The sequence below is a fragment of the Apiotrichum porosum genome (genome assembly GCF_003942205.1).
Source record: "Apiotrichum porosum strain DSM 27194 chromosome Unknown scaffold_7, whole genome shotgun sequence".
Lineage (NCBI taxonomy): Eukaryota > Fungi > Basidiomycota > Tremellomycetes > Trichosporonales > Trichosporonaceae > Apiotrichum > Apiotrichum porosum.
The window spans coordinates 501,255-528,554 of record NW_021167114.1 but is presented as its reverse complement, the minus strand read 5'-3'; the positions used below and the strand labels follow the sequence as shown (position 1 = coordinate 528,554).

Here is a 27,300-nt window from a genome sequence, read left to right as displayed (position 1 = left end):
AGGCGGCGCGACGCCGAGGAAAGGGGGGGGGTGGGGGATGGGGAAGCCGCGAGAGCGTGGTAGGAGGGCGGGGGCGGTGTGGACCTATGCTGCACGCATGAGAAGTGGGTGGGGAGCGACGAGAAGACGAGTGGAGACAACAAAGAAGGAAGAAGGAAAAGAGAGAGAAGTGAACACAAGAGCAACAAACCCCCAATGGAGCGCGTCATCCGTCTCGTTGGCGGCGGCGGCGTGTCGCGCGCCGACAAGGGGAGGGGATATCTTCTCACACTCGTTTCAGCGGCAGCGGCACCGTTGCCACGTCTGGTGTTGCAACGGGGCCGAAAAGAGTCCTACGAGTCTGCCAGTGGCCTGCACATTGTACAGTGTAGGTATCCTCCCTCACATGCATGTATGGCGGCCATAATACAGCATCCAACGGTCTCGCGGTCTTCTCGGTAAGCATGTGCTCGGGAGGAGGCCGCGGAGGTGCAGTCAGTGTCCTTGCGTTCGCCAGCTGAAACACAGCATGTGGGGCCGGCGGCAGACAGCTACTGCCGGCACGGCTCACTAATTCACTAACAAAACGCAGAGCTGGAGCATACCCTAGGCTTGGCTCGCTCGTCGCCGTCTCGAAATGGCACATTAGAGATCAAAGAAGCATAGCGAAGCAGACACTGTGTCGCTACAAGTGCAGCAGCTAGCAAAGTGTCTCGCCGCGATGCTTCCGAGATGGACACCATGCCCTGTTGCCCTCGACGACCGCGGAGCTGCTTGGCATTAGGGTGGCACCGCGTTGAACACCACAAGCGCCCGCACAGGCCCATAAGCCCAAGCGTACAAGCGTCATAGGATCATAGGCTCATACAGCTGCGCTAACTGCGACCAAGCATTGAATAGAGACAGCCACTTGCGTTGGTCTCGCAGCCCGGCTGTCCTCATGCTCCTCGGGCTCCTCCATGTCAGTCCGCGCCGTGTCCGTGTGGCCTCGTACAGATCCCATGCCCCCACCACGGACTCTCAACACACGCACAACAGCGCACAACGACCGCTCTGCTCAGCTCTCACAAAGTACATCACCTAGGAAGTAGAACCCGTCGGGCCAGCCTCCGCCTCAGTCTCCGTGTGCAAAGGTATTCCCATTTCGTGTCCTGGTATCTATAGTCGTAGCGAAACGGACTCTTTAGCATGCGCACCCCGATGCCGACGCCGCCTCCTCGGGAGCGGCCGACACGTCAATCTCTGCAAAAAGCCGAGGTCAGAAGTCTGTACACGCCAACTTGGAACTGGACTGGACTCACTCTGATTTGCCGCGGCGGCAGCACCCTCGGTCGTGGCTCCGCCTGGCAGGGCCATGGCAATCTTCTTGAACAGGGCCTTGACGTTGTGTCCGGCCTTGGCGCTGGTCTCAATGCTCATGACGCCGAGCTCCTTTGCGCGCTTGTCGAGGTCCTCGGGTGTGACCTGGCGCTTGTCGTTCAAGTCCGTCTTGTTGCCCACCAGCACGATGATGACGTCCTCGCCGCGCTCGTTGCGCACGTCGTCGACCCACTTGGTCGTGTTGAGGAAGGAGGTGCGGTCTGGGAGCGTCGTCAGTACAGAGTACAGGCGCGCGTTCTCGTCGAGGAGGTACAGTGACGAGTTCAACTGTGCACCTCCCAAACGAGCTGTCCATCAAGCGGGACAGCCATCAGTGACACCCACTCGTGATGTCATACACGATCACCGCCACCGATGAATCTCGGATGTATGAGGGGATGAGGGAGCGGAAACGTTCCTGTGCTGTCAGCTAGAACATCCTAGGCAAGACGTGTTAAGCTCACCTGGCTGCAAGTGAAAGAAGGCGGCCGTGGTCAGCGATTCCTCAATGAGATGGCGTCCATAACCCTTGCCGCAGCTCACCCAGCTAGTTTGGTCAGCGCCATGACTTGTATCAAACCAAACGAGTAAACAGCCACTCACCAGTGTCCCAAAGTTGCAACCTCACAGTGCGGTCCTCGAGGTACATGGTCTTGGAGAGGAAGTCGATACCTGGGAAACAGAGTCAGTCGTCGACGTCATAACTGGACGCCGGGCATCCGCCCCGCTGCAGCGCACCGATAGTGGCCTGGTACGTGTTGTCAAAGGTGTCGTACATCTGTGCCACTTGTCAGCTCAGGCCCAATGTGCAAGCAGCTGGCGGCAACGTGTGCGCCTGGGCATTCGTTCAACAGCGAACAATCGAGGTTTTGGGTCGGGACATGCCGCACAGGCCGACGTGGGCTCGTGTTCACGGAGAAGCAGTCTCAGGCGCGAAAGGAGCGTGAGCACAAACTCACGAAACGGGTGATGAGGGAGGTCTTGCCCACGCTCTGCTCGCCGAGGAAGACGAGCTTGAACTTTTTGAGCGGGGACGAGGCGACATACTCGCCGCCGGGCGTCGGGGTCGCGGCCGAGGACATTGCGCGGTGGAGGAGGGTGGGGGGACGGCGGCGCGGGACGGTCGATAGGGAGACGGGCAGGCGTGCGAGGGGAAGGAAATGGACAGTCGCGGAGTGAGCTTGACACAGGAGTGCTGCTACTGCCTGTTTGTGTGGAGAGTCGGGGACTGTGGAGAATGGAGATTGTTGTCGGGTGCAACGAGCGAGGATGTGGTCGAGGCCAACGACGGGCGACACGCGAGGCGTGCGTGACACGGTGGCAACAAGGCCCCACACGAATTGCCGTTTTGGGCAATTACTCCCACCATGCCATGTGAGAGTGGCGTGGCAGCGTCTGTCGGACGAGGCTCTGGCAAAGTCACTGCTAGACAGGCCATATGCATATGCATTTAGAAACCATTGCAATTAACACAAGCCCAAGTGGTACTGTACTTACCATGATTGCCAGGTCCAAACCTTTATTCCAGAACCAAAGTGCCGGAGACGAACATTGTCCTGCGCCCGGCTACATCGCGCAGTGCGTAGCGGGCTCAACGGCGCCCTGTGCGCCTGTGCAGAGCGCACTGGAACGCCGAGCTGCCTGAATCAACTTACGCGCCGCCAGTGAACCCTTGGACGCGCCGGAGGTGAGGCATGAAAGACAAAACGCCAACTGAGGCAGCCCGCAGCGCCACAGCGGCGTCCCGAGGATGCCTGCACATATGTATTACGCAACTTTGCGAAAGAGTTGGTAGCCTACAACAAGTTGTTGCAGAACACGGGCCGGACGTCTGTCCTTTCCCGGCATAGACTGTGGGATCGACCGTGAGTGGCATGAAGGGGTGTGCGAAACCCACCCTCACCTGCACCATCTCTGCGTTATGTCCGCCAGAGTAGGCAGGGGATGTGAGATTGTCACACCGGGTACGAGCCTCGAGGACAAGAGACCACGTCGACAAGGTAAAGGACGATGGTGTGCCCACCTAGCCTTACAGATACTTTATACAATACAACAATCTCTCGATTAGATATCAACCAGGCCAAGTTCCCTGTACCTACTCGTACACCTTGTCCTCCCACTCCCCTACTCGCGCACGGAGATGGGGCGGTGCGTCGACGGCGGCGCCGGTTCAATCTCAAGGTACAGTTCGTTGGGCGGCAGGGTCGCCTCGTACTCCTGACTGGTCATAAACTGGATATTGTCCACGGCACTCTTGAGCATCTGGGTGGTCCAGTCGGCATGGTGTACGTGGCCCCAGACATCACGGTACACTGCGGCCTTGGCCTTGAGCTTGTCGACGATACGGTCCTGCAACTGCTCCGGGGTTACCGGGGTGCGGAACCCAAGAAGCAGTGGGTCCAGGGCGGTAATGTCCACCAAGACCATTTTCTCGATCACGGGCAGCTGGTCGACGAGCGCGTCGGCGATGACTTCGAAAATACCCAGACGTGAAGGTCGCCGTTTCGACCACACGGGATGCGCACCGACAGTTGGTTCGGGAAGCGCAAATCGGATAACCAGTTCGTTGATGTTTTGGTTCCAAGGCATCTCCGGGTACGCGGTCGCGGCGAGCGGGAGGTCGTCGATGCTGTTCTCCACGTCGACGTTGACAATCACCTTGCCCGACTTGTACCCGACCTGGGCAATCTCCAAGTATGGTACGTCCTCGGACGTGTCAAAGCTGCAAAACATGATCGTCTTGCGTGCTGGCAGCTGAGCGAGGACCTTGTCTTGCGCCTGTTCGCCCACGTTGGGCTGGTTGATAAAGTACCGAGCGACGTCCAGCTCCGCGGGGATGTGCTGTAGCAGAGGCACGCACCACTCGGGAAGCTTGCCAATAACGTCGACGACTTTGACGCCGGCGACTGCGGCCATGACTCGCTTTTTTGCCAATTTGCCTTGTGGGCTTTGGCGACGCGAAGTGACAAACATGCCCTCGTGGTCCACCCAGAACAGCAACGGAGCCCTGCCCAGGTGCGTCTCTACCGATTTGTCCTTTTGGAATGTGGGGTGGCCATGGATGACCAGCGAGTTCATAAAGATGCCATCGATGCGGTTGCACAGGTCTTTGCATGTGCCGCGGAGTCGAATCAGACTCTTGACTGGGGCATGGTCGACAATGAGGTCAAACAGGTGTGGGTAGAAGTTGTGGTCCAGGACTGGGAGGGTGGTAGGGTCCACCTGACCGGCGTTGGGTGCTGCAGAGGGGTCTCTGGGGCGGACCATCTTCCTACGGGTGCTGGCTGTTTTGGCAGGAGGCACGTTGTCGAGAGAGGGTGGTGAATGAAACGAGTTGCATCCCAGAAATGTTTGTTGTTTATATGACAGCGGTGGCGCGCCGATCTCTCCTTGCGGGACATGAGGGTCCGGTTCCTGGATGGGACCCCCGGTCCCGGCAACGGGGGGTCTCAATTGGGTCACGTGACTAAGCTTAATAATGTAGTAATGACGTGTAATAGTCTATCACTTGTTTGGTTCCGAGAGCTTTCGAGCATGTGGCGCACATGTGCGGCGTGATGCTTTTGGCCTGTGGCAAGCGGCCAACCGGCCCACATGCAACCGTCCAACCGTGCAACCCGCCTGGATGCTGATTACGCTGGTACGTTTTTCTCAGCAGGTGCGGGTAGACAGCCACGTCCGGAACGTGCAGATAGGTGTGAAAATTGTAAGGGTTTGGGCGTGCGCTAGGACACTGCACAGACCTACACCGGGGCCCTTGCCAAAAGAAAGATAAGGAGCGCCCAGCAGTCGCTAGTCGGATAAGTAGGCTGTCGGTATTGGTCTCTGTTCCGACAGTTATGCAGCGTTACATCGGTCTTTCAACATGCACTAACATCTAGGCTTGTCCTTGCCCGTCATGCTTAACGTAGCAGATTTGACTTGAGCAAAGACTGGGATGGCGAGCGGTTGCTGCGCTGTATCTGGCCTTGCCGACGGCAAGTAGCTCCAAGAGGCCCCCAAGATAAGGACAAACGCCACAGTCAAGATCCGGGTCTGGCATTCTTCCAATATGCCATCACCATGGGCCGCGAGGGGGGACAAACCACGCAAGGAGCGCCGCATGGTTCAACCACCGAGGCTGCTGCCCTTCAATGGCATGCACGGCCCACCTACCTGTAGGTCGTTGCCCGTGTGGCCGTGTGGCTAAACAGACACCGCGTTATTCCGGGGTCCTCCGACTCTATCGTGTTCCCCCCGGATCACGGAGTTCTTATCTGCCCACGTACGCGTCTAGTACGCGACCATGTGTTTGCGCCACCGCCCAAAGGCTGAGGGCTAGACCGTGTGCACGCAGCGCAGGAGCCTATCACGTATGCAGACGAGTGGACGGACCCGTTGGGTAAATCCCGCTCTCAACCCTCTGGCCGTCACGCGACAACATGATTAATGTGTGGACTCCAGTGACAAGAGAGGCTAGAGTCCCGTTTCTGGGAACCCGATCACATCCTCCATCTACCCCACCACACCATGTCGCTAGTGAGTACTGTGCGCAACGCCCAGCATCTGTGCATGGACGGCCATCGCCGTGGACCAGCCGTTTCTAACGTTACACAGTTCAGCGGCTCCACTGGCAAGGCATCGTCCGCCAGCAGCGTCTACAGCGACGACACCCCACACTACACACGAACTCTTGCTGTCACCACATCAGCCCCCTCTGGCAGCTACAAGGCGAACGTGCGACCTGGAGGCGGCCGTGGTGGCGCTGGGTACTACAACAAGGCCAAGTCGCCCAAGGCTCCAAAAGCGTCGCTGGCCAACGAGGAGTGGGACGACTCGGTGAGTTGAAAAGCGCTTTGGAACCCGACTTTACTCGGGTACCACAGGCTGTGCTCCACAAAGACCAGCTGCTTACTCCACAGCTTACTACTTCGTTCCGCAAACTTGGCAAGAAGAAAATGCAAGGCTCCATCCACAGCAACGAAACTGCGCGCGAGCAAGGACGCCCCTCTACACCACTGCCAGAAGGCATGTACCCCATCGGCGTGAGCTTTTTGGACATGGGGGGCTAGGCGATGGCCATGAGGTCTGGGGGCAGCAGCGGGCATGGGATAGATAGGATGGGAGCGTCGCTCGGTCGACAGGTTTTTGTACATAGCTAAAAAGAGAACGTTTGTAGAGTTACGGGCCTCCACATTAGAGAGCGAATAGTAGAGACACCCCGCCAGACGGGGGGTCCAAAGATGTGTACATATCACAAACCCCTCCTCGCCAGCTGTCTTAGCGCTTTTCAGCCCACGGTGGATGTTCGTCCTCGACGGGGGACAGTTTGTAGTCGTCACCGCCCGACTGCGACAACATGTAGTCGTCGGGGCCAGATACCACTGACAAAGTGCGTGGGTGGGCGGTGTTGACCTGAAGCCTCTGGCCCGCAGCCCTAGCGTGGCCGTGGCTTCTGGCCTCTGAATGCGAGGCTTGTTGGCGAATGACTGAGGAGGCGGTTAGTAGCCACCCTCTCCCTGCTCCTGCAAGCCACTTACGAGGCTGTATGGATCCGTTCTCGGACGCCGCCATCGGCCGAGGTGCGCTGACACGGTGATCAGTCCCAACGATGCCAGTGGCGCTGGCAGAGGTCGTCGACCCCTTTCTCCTACGTGCCAAGAAGACCACGAGGGCAATGGCAGCGGCCACAACCACGAGGACTCCAATCTGTGACCTGTCAGCAAACCCGACGTCAACTTCTAACTGCACACTTACAACAATACCGGCAATGGCACCTGATGACAGGCCTTTGGAGTGTGCTCCACTTGTGGCCACAGGCTCTGGGGAACCCGGGGTTGAACCGCCGCCACCGCTCTCTTTGCTCGGCCGCCCCGATGCGGCCGCGGTGCCGTTTGTCCCCGTGTAAAAGACCACGCTGTGCAGGAAGAAGAACGTGTCCACCTCCAGTTCAGGATTGGACCACATGTTGATGGTCATGTTGTACTGCACGGTAGGGTCCAGAGGTGTCATGAACTGTGTCACGGGGTCGAAGAAGGGTCGGTACGAGTGTAGTATCTGAGAGTTGTTGTGGAAGCTGCTTGGGGGCTCGAAGACAATGCTGTAGTCGGACCCGTTGAGCCTTGAAGCCCCGAAGATCTCCACAAAGCTCGTGTTCGCCGGTAGCGAGGCCAACAGCGACGCTTCCCCAGCGGGCTTTCTGAGGACCGGGCTTACGAGGACCGGGTACGGTGCTGTGCCGGTCAGCAGCTGCCTTTGGGAACGGACTCGGACTCACTCATCCCCACAGCCGAACGGAAAGTCCACTGGCTGCCTCCTTCAGCGGTGGGAGTAAAGAACGGGTTCGCTTGCAGCTTCGGGATGCCATCGGAGCCTGTCGATGCAGCTTGGATGGATGTTTGTGTGAGAGAGGGAAGGCTTGAAATGTGAGCTGTCTGGCAGTTTGCACTAGATGCCTACCCTTGGCGGTCCATTCCCGACATCACCATACAGCCAGTGATGTTGACTTTGCCTTTGATTATTGTCAACACGGCCGTGTGCTCGGAAAAGCCGAGTAGTTTCGTGCATGGAAGGTCCCCAGTCCTCGCTCCATTCTCGATACCGTCCACTGACAAGGACCATTCCGCTCCGTCTGAGGCGCCTTGGAAGCACACCATGGTGCCGGCGAAAGTGAGAGAGACAGTGGCGTTCTCAACGGTGTTGACGTGCACATGGGTGCCCACGCCCGAGTCAGCCCGCGGCACCCCGTTGAATGTCGTGCTCCAGGTGGTGTTCTCGCTGGCACCAGCACTGTTGCTATACTGGAGCATCGTGTCCATGTCTGTGAGGTTGAACGCCTCAGATGTGATTTCGGCGCTTGCCACAGCAGCCAGAATGGCCAGGGACAGCCACGACACTACAAAGGCAACCGGAAAAGCCATCGTGTCGGCCACGTCGTTGTGGTGAGGTCTTGTGAGAGATGAGATGTGGGTGGATACAAGATGACCAGACGCGCTCTCGCTTTCCTGGCAGACACGAGCCTTCCCGCACCACCTACATTCATAACAGTACGTGCTCCTCTAGGCAACGCGGGCCACACCGATCTCACTCACGAGGCATGAGCCCACAACACACGCCAGTGGGACAGTGTACCTCTGACCAGTCAGGAAAACATTGCCTGCACCGCATGGTTATATCTGGCAGCAATCCTTGCTCGGCGTTGTACGGCAGACACAAGCATGCTCCGAGAAATGAGCCGCTTCAAGGCCCCCAGGCGGCTCGAGTTCATCTCCTGGGCCCAGCAACGGCCGGCCCAAATCGCCAAAACCACAACGCGTCGAGGCACAGCCTTTTGGGGGCGGGACGACCACCGTTGTTGTGCCCGCCTGTACCGCTGTGTATGTTTCACAGCTTCATTCCGAGGTATTCGTCCCCGGTTTGTACGGCAGTGTGTTTTTTTGCATCCCCTCGCGGGGTGAGCCAAACTCGCGGGATGGCAGGGTACCGACGTACCGAAGGGGGGCTGCCACAGAGAGTGACCAGATCGTTTGCCTCCGGCGGAGAGGTATTTGGATCTTGATTGCCGACGGAGGCTGTGGACAGTGGGCCAGACCAATTGAGTTGCGGGTGGACTTCATTACGTGTGTGTCACCAAATGCAAGAGACAAGACAGATTTAGGCTGACTCCACTCATATACGCACAGCTTGTGATCAAGAATTCTCCGCCAGAGGAGGAACCAGGCGAAGGGAGAAGCTGGAGGGCGTGGAGAAGCTCACGGAGAACCAAGGGTTGACCCCTTGACATCACGTTATCGTTTGGTGTCCTGCCAAGGCTTGTATGCCTCCAAAAGTGATTGGCCGATGTGCCTCAATGTATTGCCAAGCACTGTCTCTGTTTCTCGTAGGAGTGACGCGATAGTCAGCTTTACACTTATGAACCAGTGTTTTCTTGTCGTCCTCATGTTGCATCTAGGCCTTGGATGACTCTATGGGCGCTCCGCATAACCGGGTGTTGAAATTATAAATGAACATCATCATCGTTTCAAATACGTATTGTAATCCGGACGATGTCATTAGGCAGTTCTTGTATTCACGGTGCAAAGCACATTTACTCTATCCGTCTATCGACCGCTACAACTGGTATACGCCTACGCAGAGAGTACTGCCAGTCTCCTCTTCATAGTTTTGGTAGTAGTGGTCCTAGACCCTAAGAACTGGTATCACGCCCGCCCTCCCTTGTTTCATTACGTAACCCGCCTTTGCTCCCCATGACTCACACCCCCCATTAAGCAAACGTTGCTCTTTGATGCATATGTAGCTTGATGTATTTGGTTCGCCAAATCTCGTCGGGTTGTAAGCAGGCATTTAACGCAATTATTGGCGATTATGAGATCTGAGATGTGATCGACAGAGCTTGGGGGCATCCCCCCGTCGCTCGGCAATGTCCGCCACCAGGGCCACGTCTCGCATGCGTCATAGAATTATCCGTCTCGGCCTCGCATCTCACTTTCTCATCCACTACCTCCAACATCGTCCATGACAACACGCTAAACCATGAGCGGGTACGTCTTCGACGGCCTCATCCGCATTCCAGCTCGCAAGCTCTCGCAAGCTGACGCAACAGCCTTACCCGCGTCAACCGCAACACGGGGTTCACGCCAGCCCCATCCCCAGCTCCAATCCTCTACCCACCATCCGGCCCGACATCAGGACGGGTGACGCCGTCGACGGCCGGTCAGCGCGGCCGCGCGTCCCCGGGCCCGGCGGCGAACCAGTACTCTGAGAGCCCGTTTGGCGGGGGCATGAGTTCTGGTGGTGCCTTTGGAAACCAGAGGTCTGCCCACGAGCTTGAGCAGCACAATGACGATCTCCTCTCTGGCTTGCTGGGGAAGGTGGACACCTTGAAGAATGTGTGTAAACGATAACACGTTAGAGGAAGCGCTAATGTCAGCTCACTATTGGTATCGGTAACGAGGTTCGGGAAGGCAACCTTGAGTTGGGCGGCATGGTGAGCTAAGACTTGCGTACGGGCTTCAGTTGACTTTGAGAACGACACATTTGGCTCCACGTCCAACCTCCTCAGCGGCACGTTTACGCGCATGAATGCGATGGCCCGTCGACAGGGCTCGAGCTGGTGCTACTTTATGCTTTTCCTCCTTTTCGTTGTCTGGCTCTTCGTTGTCCTTTGGTGGTGGCGCCGATAGTCATGGTCCCCCCGGCACGCTCCACATCTCCGCGCCTGTACTCCGGCAGCGACCCTATACCCCACATCGTGGCCCCCAATCTCACTAATGGACTGCTACTACACATCACATCTGTACGCCTACACAATGCACACCCCTAATCACACCCCCTAATCCTGGATGCGTGAGTTTGTTGACTGGACAATAACGCCATTGTCCACCATCCCACACGTTCGTCACGGGTGACATGTCGGAGATGGTGGGAGATGTGCCGGACGGCACTTGCTTCGAGTCTGCGTGATTTCACGTAGTCTACACATCGACTGCTTTAGAGACCTGGAGGGCATGTTCCGGGTGGTTCTGGGGTGGCTCTGCCTGTGAGAGCCTGGGACTGGGTCCGACGCGATGAGGCAGAGCTTGCGGCTACATAAACCACTGCACCCCCACCCCCTCTGACCTCAACAAACCAACTCCGAGTTCTCGACCAGCGGACTACTACCCTTTCAACGACCGAACCACTCCTCCAAACAAACCAACACAGCATGCCCTCCAAAGGTGGCAACGGTGGCAACAAGGGCGCGAGCGGTGGCGCTGGCGGCAAGGGCGGTGGCGGCGGTGCTCAAACGAAGACCCCGGCTGCTGGCAAGGTGAGTCCTTGGCCTCCTGCCTCTTGTCCTTTGCTTTGGACAATCGCTGACAGACAACAAAGCCCCAGGCGGCCCCGGTGAATAACGCCAAACCCAAGCCCGCTGCTGGCGGCGATGCCGGTGACGCCCCCAAGGCTCCCCCCGCCCACAAGGCCTAGGGTGGCTGATCTCGCGCTCAATGAGGCGCCTGTCGAGTGAGGTTTGCTGTGTTCGCGCCATGAACACGTGTACTCAATCCCCCCACCGTCCTCGACACTGCATCTCGCTGAGGAGAAACAAGCCAGACTCTCTGCGTCCGTAAAATGACTCCAAATTGGCCCGCGTACACGGTAGCCGAAATGCAATCTGCGACTGTTTCCTGTGTACCGTCCCTTCGCACGCCTTTCTGCACTCGCACTCACCCGACGTCATTGTGTGCTGTCAGTACGGAGCCCCCGGTGACATGCACGTCAGTGGCCGCCGGTAGACAGTGTGGACCGGTGGCCGCGGCCCGGCGGCGACGACCGTAGCGGTGCATTGTCTCAGGATCGTCAGGCGTCCGGTGGCGGCACGCGATGTGTTCCTGCAGCGCGCAGCGCGCAGCGTCTTGGCATCCGCATCGGATTATCGTTGACATCATGGTGCGAGGTGTGCAACAACAACAACAACAACAACAACTACCGATCTACATAGGCCAGAGGACAGAGGTACAGAGGCGAGATATCGTAGGCCATGCAGGTGACGCCTCGTGTTTATGCGTGCCCACAGCCAGAAGAGCCCAACTGGAAACGTTGGAAAGTGGTTCAGATTCAGATCGTGTGCTCGCGTGCGTGCGCTCGTTATGGGGTCGTCGTTTCTGATCACGCGCTACAACCACTGCTGACAGTAGAAGCAGTACCTCTTGCCCGTGATCATCGAGATGGTGGGGTAGCAGCGCTCTGGTGGTGGTCAGCACCGGTCATCCTTCCTGGGCTCGACTCACTGCCCTTGTTCTTGCCGTCGTTGTCACCAGAACAAGCCATCGTGTATGTTGATCTCGTCAAGTGGGAGGAGGGGCGGAGAGGTGAAAGGTAACGTGTACGGGAAAGAGGTGATGATGGGGGAGACGCTCGTCTTGCATCAGTTAGATATATGATGGCTCGCACCGGGGTGGACGCCACCAATGTCGGCACAGCTTAGTCGAGTTGACGGATGGGTGATGGGACCATGGCGTAACCCCGCACCATATGGGACCTATCTCCAGATCTCCCAGCGGGCTAGCCGGCGGTACCGACCGTGTACATGTCTATCGCGACCATCCGACGTCGATCATTGGGTCCGCAGCGCCATCTGACCGTGCCGTCCACACTTTGATGACGTCGAGAGGCTCGTATCTCAACTTTCTGATGGCAGAAGGAGAAGGCGCCTCCGGAGCACCGCCTCGATCCTGACGCCGCCCAGCAACGCTTTTCCTGCCGTCCACAGTCCACTGCCTCCGCCACGGTCCAGGCGTTCATCTGTGCAGATACACGTCAGACTCGCGTCTACCGACAACCTGCAGGAACACAGGTAGTCGCATCGCTTTGTCTCGGCCGAGAGCGACCATTACCGCCGGCCCGGCAGCAGGTGAGGACAGCCAGCCCAATGACGTTGCAGTCAGTGTCGGTGTCAACCACAACAGGTGTGTGGCATGATGTAATGCATGGTCATCGGGATTTACAGGATTGAGATATCGAGGGAGGGGCACATACCTGCTCTAGACATACCGTTGAGAACCGAGAGTGTCTGTAAGAGCGGAGGTGCGATTCAGCGTGAAATACAATGGAGGAAAGGAGACGACAGAGAACGCGCGGACGCCTCAAAGCTTGCCTTGCTCGTGCGAAGAAGCGAAGAAAAGACGCGTTCACGCAATGTCTTGGGGTTTTGGGGAAAATGGGGGAGAGGAAACGAGATGCACAAGTGGGGGCCAGCTGTGAGGGTGAACGAGTGATCGACAAGGGGAACGGAAAAAGGAGGCATGCGCGCGGGTTTTATTCGTCACGCGACTGGTCGAACTTGTGCTTGCCCATGCGCTCGTAATCGGTCATGCCCTTTCCAGAGCCAACGACACCGACTGTGAGATGTTAGTGCTAGCTCCAGTCGGACGACGCCGGACAGCTCACCTCGTCCTGCGGGGTTGTTGTTTGTCCGGAACACACTCTTGCCCTCGAGACCCGCAATGTGGATACCCTTCTTGGCGGCCTTTTTGCCAAACTTCTGCCAATCGTTTTGCTTGCCGCGCGCGTCCTCGGCCTTGGCCTGCTGGCTCGCCATCCACTTCTCGCCCTTCTTCTTCTTCTTCTCCTTCTCCTTGTCCGTCAAGTCGTCGTGGGTGCGCTTCACGACTGGCTTGGGAATCGGAGCCGTAGGGTCGTGTGGTCGGAGCGAGGAGAGGGGAACGTTGGTCGAGGTGGTGTAGCCCTTGAACGTGATGGTGTACAGCGGTGAGTCCTGCGAGCCAACGACCGCGTTGATCTTGGCGGGGTACCTGTAAAGGTCAGCTAACGACGAAGACCTTCAAAGCTCACCATTTGCCATCCTTGTGGTACTTTGCCATGCAGTCCATTCCAGCACGGTACTCGCCTTGCTCCTGCCACAGGTTGTTGGCCGGGGTAGCAGTGGGCTCCTTGGCCTTTGCCTTGCCCTTGTCGGGCTTTGCAGCCGACTGAACGGCGGCAGCAGCCTCGGTGAGCTCGATGAGCTCCAGGAACTCGGCCTTGAGGGTGAGAAGGTCCTCATTTTCGGGGTCAGCCTCGAGCTGGAGGTTGACGAGTGCGAGCTGGTCCTTGAAAGTCTGGAGCTCCTCCATGATGGGCGAGATGGAGTGGAATGTTGTTGTTGGCACCACATGGATGACCGTGTCTTCCATTCATGGCGCCTGGGTGGCGAGGAATCAGCGACGGAAGTATTTTGATCCATATTGCCGCCGTGTGGCGACGGGGGAGTTGTCTGTTGACGACAGGTGCGATGTCGATATCTCGAGATCTGATCCTTCGTCTTTACCTGTCCGCCTGAGCATATCCTCCTCCCACTACTTCGTCACCGCTCCAAAAAGCACTCGTTGGATATCTGAATGCCTGACAGCTCACGCGATACCGATGACACCATCGGTCAATACTGCGCGTCAGTCATCAAGAACGTGCCGCCCACGGCGCCTACCTTCATGATGGCCCGGTGCTGTATAGAACTCCCCACACCCCTCATGTCCAAGACACTTCAAAACGCCTTTGCTATAAGCTGTGGCGCAGTTGCTCCCGAGTCTAGTGTCCTCGACACACATCTTCTCCAGTCGACATCGAGCGCATACACGCACGTTTGTTAACCTCGTCACGGTTCAGCAGCCACTAAAGGTCCATAACCCTGACACACGACTGCTTTGGGTTATCGAGCGGATGGCGATGTAGGGACGTTGATCTGTTCCTGGTCTCTGTACCTCTGTCGCGTTGACTTTGCGGGTTAGGAACGCGCGACAAGTGTTGTGCTCATTGCTTTCCCGACACCCTTGTGGTCCGCAGTTGCCTCTCACGAACGTTGCTGCTACGTTCTCTTATAAAAGAGGACTGGACCGCATGGCTACAGCTTCATTCTTGCAAACTAATGCTTTCTCTTCTTCTGTTACTGCCCGCGCTCGTTGCCGCGGCGCCTGCACCGCGACTCCATGCGGCTCGCACCCTTCTGTCTGGTCGCTCGATCCAGGAGAACGAGCTTGTCTCGCGTGCCGATGCTTCCATCCCGCCCGAGTACCTCCTCAAGGCAGCTCTTGGGAGCCTAAGCGGCAACGAGCTTTTGACCTCGGTCACATTCGCGACTGTAAGTTGTAAAGTACGGCTTCGAAACTGACAAAGCAGTCGTCCAATTCCAAGACGGCCGGCACCCTTGTCGCTGGTACGGCGGGCCAGAAGCTCGGCCTCACCGATTCCGACTCGTTTTCTCTCCTGAACGGTACCAGCTTTGCCAACTACAGTCTCCCCCATGTCGACGGCGCGACTGAGGTGTGCACCTACTTCTTCCTTCAGAACGGCGAGGTCGAGGTCCATGTTCCCGTCCTGGAGCGCGAGAGTTTTGAGCTCACGACTTTCCTCGCGACCGTCAAAATCTCGTTCTCGGATATGCTGGCTAGTGGGTATTGCGCCACGGTGGCTGCTGACCCGTCAGTGACCTGCTTCTTCATTCATGATCTAGACATCCAGACGTCAGGCTCCCCCGTCGTCACCGGTGGTTCGGACCTCACTTCCTCTGCGGCTGCTCCTCAATCCTCAAGTAACTCGCACTGGTCGGCCAGTGCTGCATCTTCGACTTCGCGTGCCTCCCTTTCTCATTCGTCTGCCCAGGGGTCCCCTTCGACCACCGCCTCGTCCTCGAGCCGCGGCCACAGCACCTCATATTCTTCGACAACCACCGGCGGTCACGCGATCTCCACTGTTCCTAGCACCTCGGTACCACTCCCGTCGACCTCTGCTGACCTTTCGCCGGCGTCGTCGTCGTCAGACGCTCCGGGGTCGGTTACGGCCTCATCGTGGGAGTCCGTCACCTCCGCTTCCACTTCAGAGGCGCCGAACTATTCAACAGCCTCTGGGTCTGTCTCTCTCACCTCTGCTTCCGCCTCCCCCTCGGAGACCATCTCTTCCTCAGCTTCTACTTTCACCGATGCGCCCACGTCCAATGATTCCACTGCTCCGTCGTCGTCAACCACATCGACGGGTCCCACGGAGTCCGGCACGGCCAACGATTCTGCTACCTCGTCGTCCAGAAGCACGTCCACCGAGTCCACCGAGTCCACCACACCCACTGGTCCTGTTACTCCGTCGTCTTCGAGCACTGCGACGGAGCCCACAGAGTCCACCACACCCACTGGTTCTGTTGCTCCCACATCTTCAACCACTCCGGCAGAGTCCACAGAGTCCACCACACCCACTGGTTCTGTTGCCCCCACATCTTCAACCACTCCGACGGAGTCCACAGAGTCCGCCACACCCACTGAATCTGCTACGTCCACGATATCCAGCAGTGCTCCTAACAGCACAATTCCGACGCTCACGGAGCCCCTCGCAGCTTACCAGACGAACACCACTTTCAACGGCCAGACCTTTATCAGCAAGGGTCTTGTTGGCTTTGGTGCCATTGCTGGAGATGCCGTTGACTCGCAGGGTGAGACCATTGGTGGTATCGGCTCTGCCATCCGCCTCGAGTCGCTCACCCGCGTCAACTCCACCACATACACTGGCCGCATGATTGTGCAGCCCGATCGTGGATGGAACAGGGTCTCCACTGTCAACTACATTGCTCGCCAGCATGCCATCGACTTCACCCTCACGCCTTACTACAACTCGACCAACCTCGAGTATCAGGCAGCCAAGTCGTCATTCGACCTCACGTACGCCTCCACCGTGCTGTACAAGGAATCGGATGGTACCGACACAACGGGCCTCGACTCCCTTACCTACCGCAATGGCTCAGTGCCAATCCCCATTCCATCGGTCGACTTTGACCGGATTTCCACAGATGCCGAGGGTCTCGTTATCAACCCAGACGGCAGCTTCTGGATGTCGGACGAGTACGGGCCTTACATTTACAAGTATTCGGCCGACGGTGTCCTCGTTACTGTAATTGAACCTCCCGCGGCGTTCCTTCCACGCCTCAACGGCTCGCTCTACTTCTCCGCCAACTCGGACACTGCACCCACCGAGGGTCGTTCTCAGAACCAGGGCTTTGAGGGTCTCACCTCCAATGCCGCTGGCACCAAGCTCTATGCGCTCCTCCAGAGCAGTCTGCTACAGGACGCTCCCGCCAGCGACGATGGCCGGTACACCCGTCTGCTTGCCTACGATGTTTCGGGAGACCAGCCCGTTCTGGAGCATGCCTACGTCGTTGAGCTGCCTGTTACCAACGGCAAATCTAAGACCCTCGGCCAGAGCGAGTTCCACTACATCTCAGATGACACCTTTGTTGTCCTCGCTCGTGACGGCAAGGGCGGTGGCAGTGACACTGCCGAGGCCAAGAACAAGCGCTTCTACCTCTTCACCACATCTGAAGCCACGGACATTGCCGGCACAACGTATACCGACGACTACACCCCCGTTGCTCCCGACAACGTGCTCTCCTCGAACCTCACTGCCGCGAGCGTCACCCCCTGGGTCGACATCCTCGACGACACTCAACTGGCCCGTTTTGGCCTGTACAACGGCGACACCAACTCGACCTTTAGCGTCTCGATGATCAACACCAAATGGGAGTCGATTGCGTTTGCCTCGTGCCAGGACCCAGACTATCCCGACGACTACTTCCTCTTCTCGTTTAGCGACAATGATTTCATCACCCTCAGCGGCGAGATGGCAGGTAGTGCCTACAGCGACGACGAGGCGGGTTACACGCTCGACAACCAAGCGCTCGTCTGGCGTGTTACCGTGCCATACTCTCTCCAGGACGCTTAGATCGGACATTCTACACCCACGGTTCTTTACAGTTATACCCCAAAGACAGTTAATCACAATGGATATTGGTGTGCTCGATACGATCGCGTCCATTGGCGCAGAATACAGCCCACCTCCCAGGCCACCTCCAGGCCACCTCGCACCCAGAGCACAGACGCGACGACGCGTTTGCCAGACGGCCGCGGCTAACATATGAACGTCACCTGAGCCTGGACCTCAGCTGACACCACGAGGTTTGCGCACAGGGCCTTGTCCGGCCCGGAAGGCTTCAATTCGAATGCCAAGACGCGTCCAAAACGCGTGTTGCAGGCGACCGGAGAAAGATTCGAACATTATGCTTACGTACCGGCCGGCCCGTGCCACCACCACCGCCGGGCCGGCAACCTCAAACGTTCCTTGGCACTGTGGATTCCTGCTCAGTAGGCTAAATGCGGCCCGCACCCACTCATGGTTTCAACACACTCACCTTACTGACGAGACTGTGGCCTAGGGTTTGGCGTCCCGCTCTGTCGACGGCCCGGGGCCAGAACGGCGCACCATCCTCCAGGCCAGCAGTTTGTGGAACCTGATATCAATCGATTCTCGCTCTTACTCTCGGTCGACAAGGTCTGAACACCGGTCACGATTGCCGTTTCGAGCGATGTTCCACTCTGCTCGATGTTCGATGCTCGTGTCCCAGCTCGTCGCGTTCTCTTGGCAGTGGGCTGGGGCGTTTGTGGAGTGCTGCGGCCCCGGGCCGGGGTTCAATGTGGTCCTCCGCCGCGTGTTTGCGGGGTCTGGAGGAAATAGCTGTCGACTTTGACCCACAGTTTGGCCCGTCCTCGATATCTATAAAGCTTCGGGTACGAGTTGGCGGTAAGAGGACAGTTCAACACGAAAGCAAGGAGCCAACGACTTCACGATGCGTGTCCTCGCCCTTATCTCCATCCTCGCAACTCTCGCTGTGGCGGCTGACGAGTCGCCGCGCAGCCGTTCGCGCTCCCGCCGCCACGAGGTCCGGGGTAACGACAACGACCAAGGCAACAACAACAACAACCAGGGCAACAACAACAACAACAACCAGGGCAACAACAACAACAACCAGGGCGGCCACGCTCCCTCCACCACTGCCAAGGTCTCGTCGACTTCGGCCGCCCATGTCTCCAGCACCTCGGTGCCAGTGTCGGTCAGCGAGACCTCGGCCGTGAGCGTCCCCACCTCCGAGGCCGCCTCCACGACCGAGGAACCGACTTCGACGTCTAGCGTCCCAGCTACTACCACGTCGGCTGCCGGTGCCGCCACCACCACCTGTGTCGTGGCCTCGTCCGGCTTTGTCGACGATGTTGCTAACGCTCAGGCGGCAGCTGCTGCCTGCGCGTCCAACGCTGTCATCGAGTTTTCTACTGGCGTTGACTAGTGAGTTGTGCATCATATTTCAAACGCGAAACTGACATTGTGTAGCGTCTTCCAGACCCCCGTCACCATGTCGGGTCTGACCAACGTCGAGATCCGCATGAACGGCAACCTGCACCTCCCGAGCAACATGACCCACGTCCTTGAGGTCATTGCGACCAACACCAACCTGCGTTGGTTCAACTTCAAGGGCACCAACGTCCAGTACATTGGTTCCAAGGACCTTGACAATGGCTGGATTTACGGCTATGGCCAGCAGTACTGGGATGCCAACCCGGCCAACGGCACCGGCATTGCCAACCGCCCTCACCTGGCCACCTGGGAGCTGTACGACAGCTCTATCACCACCCTCAAGATCCGCAAGCCGCCCGCATGGTGCAACTCGATCAAGGGTAAAGGCATTACCATCTCGGACGTCTTCCTTGACGCCACGACCCACGACCTCGGCGGTTTCCCGTTCAACACTGACGGCTTTGACGTTGCCGCGACCGACGTCGTGATCCAGGACATTGTCGTTCTCAACGGCGACGACGCGGTGGCCATCAACAACGACGCCCACAACGTCCTCGTGCAGAGGGCTCTGATGGGCGGTCCCGGCTCCCACGGCATGTCCATTGGCTCGCTGGGCAAGGACGCGACCGTGTACCAGAACGTGTCCAACATCCACTTCAAGGACATTACTGCCGTCAACAGCCTTTACGCCGCCCGCTTCAAGTCGTACGACGGCGGCTGGGGCGACGTCAAGAACGTTACGTGGGAGAACTTCCACCTCGTCAACGTCTCGTTCCCCATCTACATCACCCAGAAATACTACAACCAGGCCCTCACCACCAACAGCACTACGTCGTCCAACTCGACCAGCGCCGTCAACATGGACTCGTTCACCTGGAAGAACTGGCGCGGCACTATCAACTCGTACCAGCCCGGCGACGCCACCTGTGTCTCGGACCCCTGCTGGTACGACGTCGACGGCGCGGACCGCACCCAGGCGGCGATTATCAGCTGTGCCACCGACAGCAGCTGCACAAACTATGTCATGGACGACGTGCAGCTCATCCCGCAGGCGATGGACGCCACCACCTCTGTCATCTGCGAAAACGTTCCCGCTGCCAACAACCCCAACTTTGGCATTGTTTGCGAGAACGGAGCCTTCACCTACGCCTAGTGGTCTATACTTTTGTAATGACATGAAATAGGAAGTCTTTAATCGTGGCCGCAACGCGCCGTCTTCAATGTCGCCATCTGTGCTAATCTCGTCGGAATTCCCCGATTGTCCTGGTGCGTGCCTGGTCGCGTTTATCCATTTCGGTATCTCACGCGCGACACGCGAGTGGAGTCGGTCGACGTTGGGGGGGCCGAAAAGCCGCGCCCGCAGCAATCGCAACGTTTGTCGTTGCTCCCATCCTCATCCTACCGCCCGCACGTCTCTGCATGTTGGCGGCTATCGACAGTCCCTCACGCCCATTATGACCCACGCTCCGGCGGCAGAGCCGCCGACTGCGGCGTCCAACGATGCCAACGATGCCAACGACCCACCGAACCCGACCTCACGTGCTGGGCGGGTCGCCTCCGCGTTCCTCCATTTCCTCCTCGGCCAATGGGTTCTGCTCACCATGGGACTCTTCATCCTCCTCGCCTACTTTTTCCCGCACGTAGGGACCACTGGCGGCTCCATTCGCGCAGAATACACCGTTGCGTGGGGGGCGGTGGGGCTCATTTTCCTCATTGCCGGTCTGTCGCTCGACATTGCGACCCTGCTGGCCGGCCTGCCCCACTGGCGCGCGCACGCCGTTGCCAATGTGTTTTCATTCCTCGTCGCCCCGGCCATCATGTTCGGGTTTGCCACGGCAGGCAGGAAAGCCGGGCTGGACACATACGTCCTCGCCGGCATGGTCGTGACGGGCTGTATGCCCACGACGATTGCGAGTAATGTCACCTGCACGATGAACGCCGGCGGTTCGACCGAGCTGGCGTCCATCGAGGTCATTCTTGGTAACGTGTTGGGCACGTTTATCACGCCGCTCCTCGCTCGCATGTTCATGGACAGTCCGCAGTGGGCGACCATTGCGCCGGGATCCGGCACGGGCGTGACCCCCATCTACATCCGCATGGCCAAGCAGCTCTCCGCCACGCTCATCGCACCCCTGGTTAGTATACTGAGCTCGCGAGATCAAGGCAGGGACCCTAACGGACAGATTGTTGGCCTGGCGCTCCAGTATTGCTTCCCCGGCCCCGTGTCGCGTATCCGTCGCGTACTGCGCCTTGCCAAGGTGGCGTCCCTTATGGTCATCCTCTGCGTTTGGGAGAACTTTTGCAAAGCGTTCGCCTCGGGCGCCTTCAAGACCACGTCGCACGCGACCATTATTTACCTGTGCTTCATCTGTCTGACACTGTACTTTGTCTTTTCGGTGATCATCTTTGTGATCATGCGCCTGCCAGGCATCCACACACGGGCAGCGGACTACTGGCGATTCTCGAAACGCGACGCTATTGCGCTGTGTTTCTGTGGTCCGGCCAAAGGTGAGCTACTGTTCCCCATAGAAATTGACAGACTAGCTAACGGACCATTCAGGCGTTGCAGTTGGTGCGCCACTCATTGCCATCCTGTACCACTCGGCCACTCTCGAAGTGCAGGCCAAGCTCGCGCTGGCGATCATCATTTACAATGGCGAGCAGGTGGCGTGCGCCCAGCTCGTCGTGCCGCTCCTCCGGCGCTGGGCACGCAGCGAGGTTGAGGAAGGCAAGGAAACAAACGACGACGAGACAATAGCAGGGTCACCAGAAGAGCCTGGAGTCGTACAGGACCAGGAAAAGTGTCTTGGCAACAAGTAACATATGTGGTCACCTAGTGCTGCCACCACTTGTGGTGAAGCTGATAACACTGGACCCCGGAGACACCCTTTAGAACCAATAATCAGGTGCTGTTTAGTCTTTTTTTTTCTGTTCCAGAATCACATTCACCTGTCGCCTGTCCTCCTGCCATATACTGGTCCTGGCTAGTAGCTAGTATCATGGCCTCTGATATCTAAATGCCACGGCTGTCACTGTCCTCGCACTGCTCGGATATCTGTGAAATTCCCTCTTCAGCCCCATCTCTTTTTGAACATGGCGCGGACCTAGAGGCCCAAACACAGGCGTACAGGTTAAGCAGGTGACTGGTGTGCCCGCTGCATGGCATGGTATCGAACCGACACCAGCTCGCAGCCCCGGTCTCGGATCTTTATGCCTAAGCGGACTAATTCTTCCGAGGCGCTGTACCGCTGTCAAGGCTGCCGTTAGTTGGCCGTCATGGACGACCAACCTCTACAGCGCTGCATTGTAGAGTTTGGCTGTGCCAGGAGACGCCTAGCTTGACACATGAAGGATGGCACACTGGACATTCACTGCTGTCTACGTAGCTGGGCGAGAAGATACACAGCAATGTCAGCAGGTACTGTACTTGCATGGACTGAAGGTGACTGTAGACGTGGACGTAAGCTTCATGACGTCTGGCATTAGGTATACTGGAACCCAATACGAATATGCCACCCACCTGCGACCAGAGAGGGATGGGTAAGGAGCTTTCCTGGGCAGTCACAAGCACACACCTACCACATCGACCACTGAGAACCGCCACATCGTCGCCAAGCTCGCTTGAGATCAAGACGCAAGCTTCTAATCGGCACTACACTGCCCAACCCATTCTGTCCTGGCCAGCACCAGCATGGCGTGCGAGTGCCCCCCCGAGAGACCCACTGCATCCGTCCATCTGCCTGCATGCATATTGCTGTAGACGCCTTTGCTTGCCCGTAAAGCCAATCGGCTAGATCGGCAAACTGTTCGGAGCGCTTTGGTGCCAGGCTCAGAAGCGCGGCCATGTTATGGTTCCTCGACCCTCGATGGATACGTGCTTGCGTGAGCTTCCTTGCACCGCCACGGCTGAGATGACCGATGAATCAACGACACGACACACCATGTGATCCAGAGATCCAGAGAGCATGGGAGCCATGGGAGCCATGGGAGCCATGGGACCTCTGTTGCGTCGTCGCTCTCTCTCTCTGTCGAACGCCTCCCGATGCTGTGGAAGCATATGCATGCACCGCCCAGCGCGGAGAGCCGAGCGAGTGGCGTGTGGGGCCGCCAAACACAGTGCCGGGCGCGGGGGTGGGGGATGCAAGGGCAGCAAAAGGGTACTGTGCATGGCTGCCAAACAAACGTTGCTCTCCCTTACATGCCTCTGTTGGAGAGCGCTCGAGTGGACCCCCCAGCCGGATGCGTAGACCACTTGTGCGGCCAGGACAGCGTACGGCGTATACCGCAGATCGAGGCAACGTCGGGTCCCTACGTCCTCTGCATCCTGCGCTGTCGACGCCACGGCCCAAACGCCCACGGCCACTGCCAAGAGGACAAAGCAGAGCAAGGACAAGGCAGACGCATGCAGTTGCAGGCAGGCCAGGCTTCCTGCGTGTATTGCATCTCAGCGATCAGCGATCAGGACGTGAGTTGGGTGGGGGTGGTTGGCCATGTTTGCGTTGCATCCTGTGTCTGGCACTTTGCGCTACCCTGTGGATGGGGTGCTGCTCGGGACGCACCCAGGGAGGAGTACTGTTTGGTGGTGAGGTCATTGTTTGCGTGTGGTATTGCAGAGGTCAATTGCCTGGCCCTATGTAGACGAAGCAGAGGAACGGAGCGGAACGCTTGTGTTAGGGGACCATGGACACAGGGTGCACAGAGCAAGAAAAGCAACACAAACAAAACAACCCGCGCCGCCCGCGCGGATGCAGGTGCTGGCGCGCGCGGGGCCAGCCAAAATGCAGCGAGAGCCCTGTGCAGATGCAGACCACGCCCTGCATGCAACGAGAACTGGCAAGCACTGGCCAGCACCAGACGAGCGACGCCCTGTTCCCCCCCCCCCCCCGCCAAGGCAGGCACACCGTGGGTGGTATGCGCGGCAGGCAGCGAGCGAAGCAGTGAGCGAAGCAGCGGGCGGAGAGAAGCCACCCCCCCCCCCATGCCGCCCACCACCACCACCCAGAGCACCAACACACACACACCGCCTTGGAGAATGTATAACTCTCTCCCCATCACCCATCTCTCTCCGCTTTTCTCTTTCAGTCTCCTTCTCAAACCCTTTCCCGTACAGTCGTGTCCCCCATAATCACACACACACCACCATCATAATGCTCCTCACTTCCGTCAAGTTTGCCATCCTCGCGTCCCTCGCGTCCGCCACCACCTGGTGCAGCGCAGGCACCCCCGCGACCACAACCACCCCTCCCACTACCACCACCAGCACCACCCCCGTTGGCACCACCGTCCACCTCAACTGGAACGGCAACGCCAACTGGTGTGTCGACGTCCAGGGCGCCACCTTTGCCAACGGCACGCCTGTCCAGGTGTGAGTACAGCCCAGTGCGCAAGGCCATCCCCCCCCCCCCCCCGGCCCCCCACAGCGGCCATCAGGGTGTACGAGGGCCTCCGACCACCTCCGAGCCTTCCCCCCTCCTTCTCCCCATCTCCGACACTGACTGACATCCGCAGCTACGCCTGCAACGGCTCCGCCGCGCAGAAGTGGACCATCTCCCGCGGCAGCGGCCTCGTCAAGGTCGCTGGCCAGAACCTTTGTCTCGACGCCGGAACCAGTGAGTACCAGTCATACACCTCGACGAGGTGGATGTCAACTGACACTTTGTGCGTCAGACCCCGGAAACGGCTCAAAGGTCAAGATCTGGCAGTGCTACTCTGGCCTTGCGCAGCAGACTTGGTACTACACCAACGACAACAGGATTGCCCTCACCGGCCAGGGACTCTGTCTCGACCTCACCAACGGCAACGCCGCCAACGGCAACCAGCTCCAGGTCTGGGCCTGCGGCACAGGCAACAACAACCAGGTCTGGACCTCGTCCTCGACCTCTGCTCGCCGCAAGCGCGACCGCCTCGGCCCCAACGCCCGTGCCAACGCCGTCGACCTCTAAAGCAGCGCGCCAAGCAGCAGCTCCAGTCTCGAACCGCGCACACGCACCCAACGCAAATCGCATCTCCGGGCCAGCAGCAGCAGCAGCAGTACAATCTGCGTCCTGCGGCCCGCATGGACACTTTCAGCATGATCAGCTCCCCCTCTCTCTCCCCTCTCTACCTCTCCCCCCTATAACGTGCTTCAATTATCGTGGTAGTACTCTCTCCCTCCCCCCTCCCCCCCTATTCGATGAAAGGACAATTGGGACGTGAAAGGCCCGTAGGCCGTATATAAAAAGTTGTTTTAGCACGATGAACCGCTTGTCGTGACCAGGCCTGGAGGTGCCAGTGGCCAGTGGGCTGTGGGCTCGAGCTCGCTGTATGCTGTGCACTGCGGTCCCCGTGCGCGCTGTTGCGCTGATCAGAACCACAGAGCGGCAGCGCAATGGTCGGATGGCCCCGCCAGAGCTTCTTTCGGCCCAATAGCGCCCGTGGGCCCAGTGGCCAGTGGGGCGGCTGGGGCGGTGTTGGTGGCGTCCAACGCCGTACTGTATGGCGAGGCGTTTATGGATGGCGCTCGCCAGGATCACGAGTGCCCGCTCGCTCGGTAGCCCCGCACATGTACTGCACATGCCACACCTGTATACTGTACAACAAAGCGTTAAAGCGAGTGAGAGCGCGGGTTGCTCATCGCGTCGGCGGAAACGCATCCCGTGTGCCGTCCGCCGCGCGGTGTGTGTCGGCAGTTGTGTTCTGTGTTCTCGCGATGTTTGCGCGTTTTCGGCGGGGACGAGGGAACGCCGTGCCCCGCTAAGGATGATCCAGTTAAGCATCTCCCCCCGCACATGCACACACCTTGGGCCTTGCGTGTGCCTGCAGGCCTGCGCAGCAATGGAAAATATCCTGTACTGTACCTCCCGACGGAAGCGCTGAGCGTGTAAGTAAGACAACACGGCGCCCTATTAGGCTGATTGGCAGTTCTCTATTGCTGATTTGATTCCGTCCACCCTAGCATGTCGTTACTTTGTTCTACCACTGCATGCATCTCATCTCAAGCTCCAGTCTTCTCCACATGGGCGACGCATCTCCAACGGTCTCCCAAACCCCTACCCTGCTTGGTAGAAGTAGGCGCGGAGGACAAGGAAGGTGGGAGGTACTGAGGAAGACAGTCCCTGGCGACGGACAGCGTAGGAGAGACAGTGACAGCAAACGAGAGATAGTGACGCTGCAAGACCTTACACTTCTAGCGGCCGTGGGCGGGCGACGGAGCTACATGATGGAGCTGCATGGTGCCGTTCAAACGCTGTGTTTGCGTGTGGGAGGACGCGCTGGACCAGCGGATGAGTGGTAACAGCAATAGTCGCGTCCCTTGTTCGGGACGGGACGCGTCGCGTCGACGTGTTGACGTCCAGCGTATTCCGTTGCCATTAGGAGCTTGTGGGCACCGCGGGAAGACTGCTGGCCACTCCGCACAACGATATGCGACGAGGAGATTCCGGGACGACGAAGACAAAGGAGGGGACAGCACCGCTTTATGCTTAATACAGTATCCGTAGCTGGCATCCTCATCGGGGCGGCGTTGTGTGTTTTTCAGGAACTTAACCCGCAGGGAGCTGTACAGAACTAACTCTCGCCGACTCCACTGTGCTGATAGCGATGACATGACCGGCCAAGTCACTCCCCAAGACCCATGTATGCCATCCCCTCATAGCTCGTTGGGCACTCGGGCCCCGGCGAAGATACTGTACTAATCAGGGCCCTCCGGGCGACACCGATATCAAACAACGTCCACCACGTCGTCGCCCTCGATTTTCTAAATTCCCTATCTTGTGCTGCTACCGGCGTCCAACCGCTTCGACATGTCACCGCGGCCCGTAGATCCGCAGATAGGTCGCGCCCGATACCACTGATAACCAGCATCCGACGCGATCGGGTCATCGGCCATGCGCGTACTTGGTCGCGTGCTCGACGTGTTCGACGAGCAGCGTGCCTGCTGCCGCCGCCAGCGCCAGCGCTGGCGGCGGGGCCAGCACACGCCAGGCAGCGCCCCGTCTTGCCCATGTGACAGTCGTTGGGCAGGGCGGGGCGTGGGGTGTATTCACAGCAGTTGTCTTCAGACTGGGGAAGTGTGGCAAGCATACGTTAGTGGGTTTGGATGGGATTTTTGGACTGCCTCGAGTGAAGTCAACTCGTGGGATGCAGATTGTGATTTTGGACACGAATACGAAAAGAAATCAGGAACGAATACATCGTCGGTCAATTCCGTCGTGTCGTCACACCTGTCGTCCTTTCCGTTTGCCAGTCTCTGAGAGACCACCATCGTCTACTCGGCACGGCACCGAGGTTCAACTTCCTTCTGATGGGTGCTATACCTTTCATCCCATTGGGTCGGGTGGCCCGCCGACCTCGCAAAGGCGACGT

The 27,300-nt window shown here is 58.4% G+C and overlaps 11 protein-coding genes across 11 annotated transcripts; 7 read left to right on the top strand and 4 right to left on the bottom strand.

Moving 5' to 3' along the window:
* Positions 1-1,162: 1,162 nt before the first annotated feature.
* Positions 1,163-2,420, bottom strand: RYH1 (GTPase Ryh1; the record flags this gene model as incomplete). Its single annotated transcript, XM_028623811.1, has 5 exons — positions 1,163-1,221; positions 1,281-1,559; positions 1,942-2,010; positions 2,077-2,116; positions 2,298-2,420. 5 exons carry the CDS (start codon positions 2,418-2,420, stop codon positions 1,163-1,165), a joined length of 570 nt encoding a protein of 189 aa, XP_028475785.1.
* Positions 2,421-3,462: 1,042 nt separating this feature from the next.
* Positions 3,463-4,605, bottom strand: EHS24_008499 (uncharacterized protein; the record flags this gene model as incomplete). Its single annotated transcript, XM_028623810.1, has 1 exon — positions 3,463-4,605. The coding sequence occupies one exon, from the start codon at positions 4,603-4,605 to the stop codon at positions 3,463-3,465; it is 1,143 nt and encodes a 380-aa protein (XP_028475784.1).
* Positions 4,606-5,847: 1,242 nt separating this feature from the next.
* EHS24_008498 (uncharacterized protein) lies at positions 5,848-6,389 on the top strand (the record flags this gene model as incomplete). Its single annotated transcript, XM_028623809.1, has 3 exons — positions 5,848-5,856; positions 5,935-6,156; positions 6,204-6,389. The coding sequence occupies 3 exons, from the start codon at positions 5,848-5,850 to the stop codon at positions 6,387-6,389; spliced, it is 417 nt and encodes a 138-aa protein (XP_028475783.1).
* A 208-nt stretch (positions 6,390-6,597) lies between these two features.
* Positions 6,598-8,237, bottom strand: EHS24_008497 (uncharacterized protein; the record flags this gene model as incomplete). Its single annotated transcript, XM_028623808.1, has 5 exons — positions 6,598-6,806; positions 6,858-7,026; positions 7,075-7,550; positions 7,595-7,734; positions 7,777-8,237. 5 exons carry the CDS (start codon positions 8,235-8,237, stop codon positions 6,598-6,600), a joined length of 1,455 nt encoding a protein of 484 aa, XP_028475782.1.
* Positions 8,238-9,849: 1,612 nt separating this feature from the next.
* EHS24_008496 (uncharacterized protein) lies at positions 9,850-10,220 on the top strand (the record flags this gene model as incomplete). Its single annotated transcript, XM_028623807.1, has 2 exons — positions 9,850-9,857; positions 9,920-10,220. 2 exons carry the CDS (start codon positions 9,850-9,852, stop codon positions 10,218-10,220), a joined length of 309 nt encoding a protein of 102 aa, XP_028475781.1.
* Positions 10,221-11,020: 800 nt separating this feature from the next.
* EHS24_008495 (uncharacterized protein) lies at positions 11,021-11,283 on the top strand (the record flags this gene model as incomplete). Its single annotated transcript, XM_028623806.1, has 2 exons — positions 11,021-11,125; positions 11,188-11,283. The coding sequence occupies 2 exons, from the start codon at positions 11,021-11,023 to the stop codon at positions 11,281-11,283; spliced, it is 201 nt and encodes a 66-aa protein (XP_028475780.1).
* Positions 11,284-13,113: 1,830 nt separating this feature from the next.
* EHS24_008494 (uncharacterized protein) lies at positions 13,114-13,931 on the bottom strand (the record flags this gene model as incomplete). Its single annotated transcript, XM_028623805.1, has 3 exons — positions 13,114-13,196; positions 13,246-13,610; positions 13,651-13,931. The coding sequence occupies 3 exons, from the start codon at positions 13,929-13,931 to the stop codon at positions 13,114-13,116; spliced, it is 729 nt and encodes a 242-aa protein (XP_028475779.1).
* Positions 13,932-14,719: 788 nt separating this feature from the next.
* On the top strand, positions 14,720-17,553 carry EHS24_008493 (uncharacterized protein; the record flags this gene model as incomplete). Its single annotated transcript, XM_028623804.1, has 3 exons — positions 14,720-14,932; positions 14,971-15,241; positions 15,278-17,553. 3 exons carry the CDS (start codon positions 14,720-14,722, stop codon positions 17,551-17,553), a joined length of 2,760 nt encoding a protein of 919 aa, XP_028475778.1.
* Positions 17,554-18,454: 901 nt separating this feature from the next.
* On the top strand, positions 18,455-20,110 carry EHS24_008492 (uncharacterized protein; the record flags this gene model as incomplete). Its single annotated transcript, XM_028623803.1, has 2 exons — positions 18,455-18,948; positions 18,994-20,110. The coding sequence occupies 2 exons, from the start codon at positions 18,455-18,457 to the stop codon at positions 20,108-20,110; spliced, it is 1,611 nt and encodes a 536-aa protein (XP_028475777.1).
* A 301-nt stretch (positions 20,111-20,411) lies between these two features.
* EHS24_008491 (uncharacterized protein) lies at positions 20,412-21,777 on the top strand (the record flags this gene model as incomplete). The annotated part of the gene is made up of 2 exons (XM_028623802.1): positions 20,412-21,465; positions 21,518-21,777. 2 exons carry the CDS (start codon positions 20,412-20,414, stop codon positions 21,775-21,777), a joined length of 1,314 nt encoding a protein of 437 aa, XP_028475776.1.
* A 2,327-nt stretch (positions 21,778-24,104) lies between these two features.
* On the top strand, positions 24,105-24,899 carry EHS24_008490 (uncharacterized protein; the record flags this gene model as incomplete). Its single annotated transcript, XM_028623801.1, has 3 exons — positions 24,105-24,322; positions 24,466-24,566; positions 24,625-24,899. 3 exons carry the CDS (start codon positions 24,105-24,107, stop codon positions 24,897-24,899), a joined length of 594 nt encoding a protein of 197 aa, XP_028475775.1.
* Between the last annotated feature and the right edge of the window lie 2,401 nt (positions 24,900-27,300).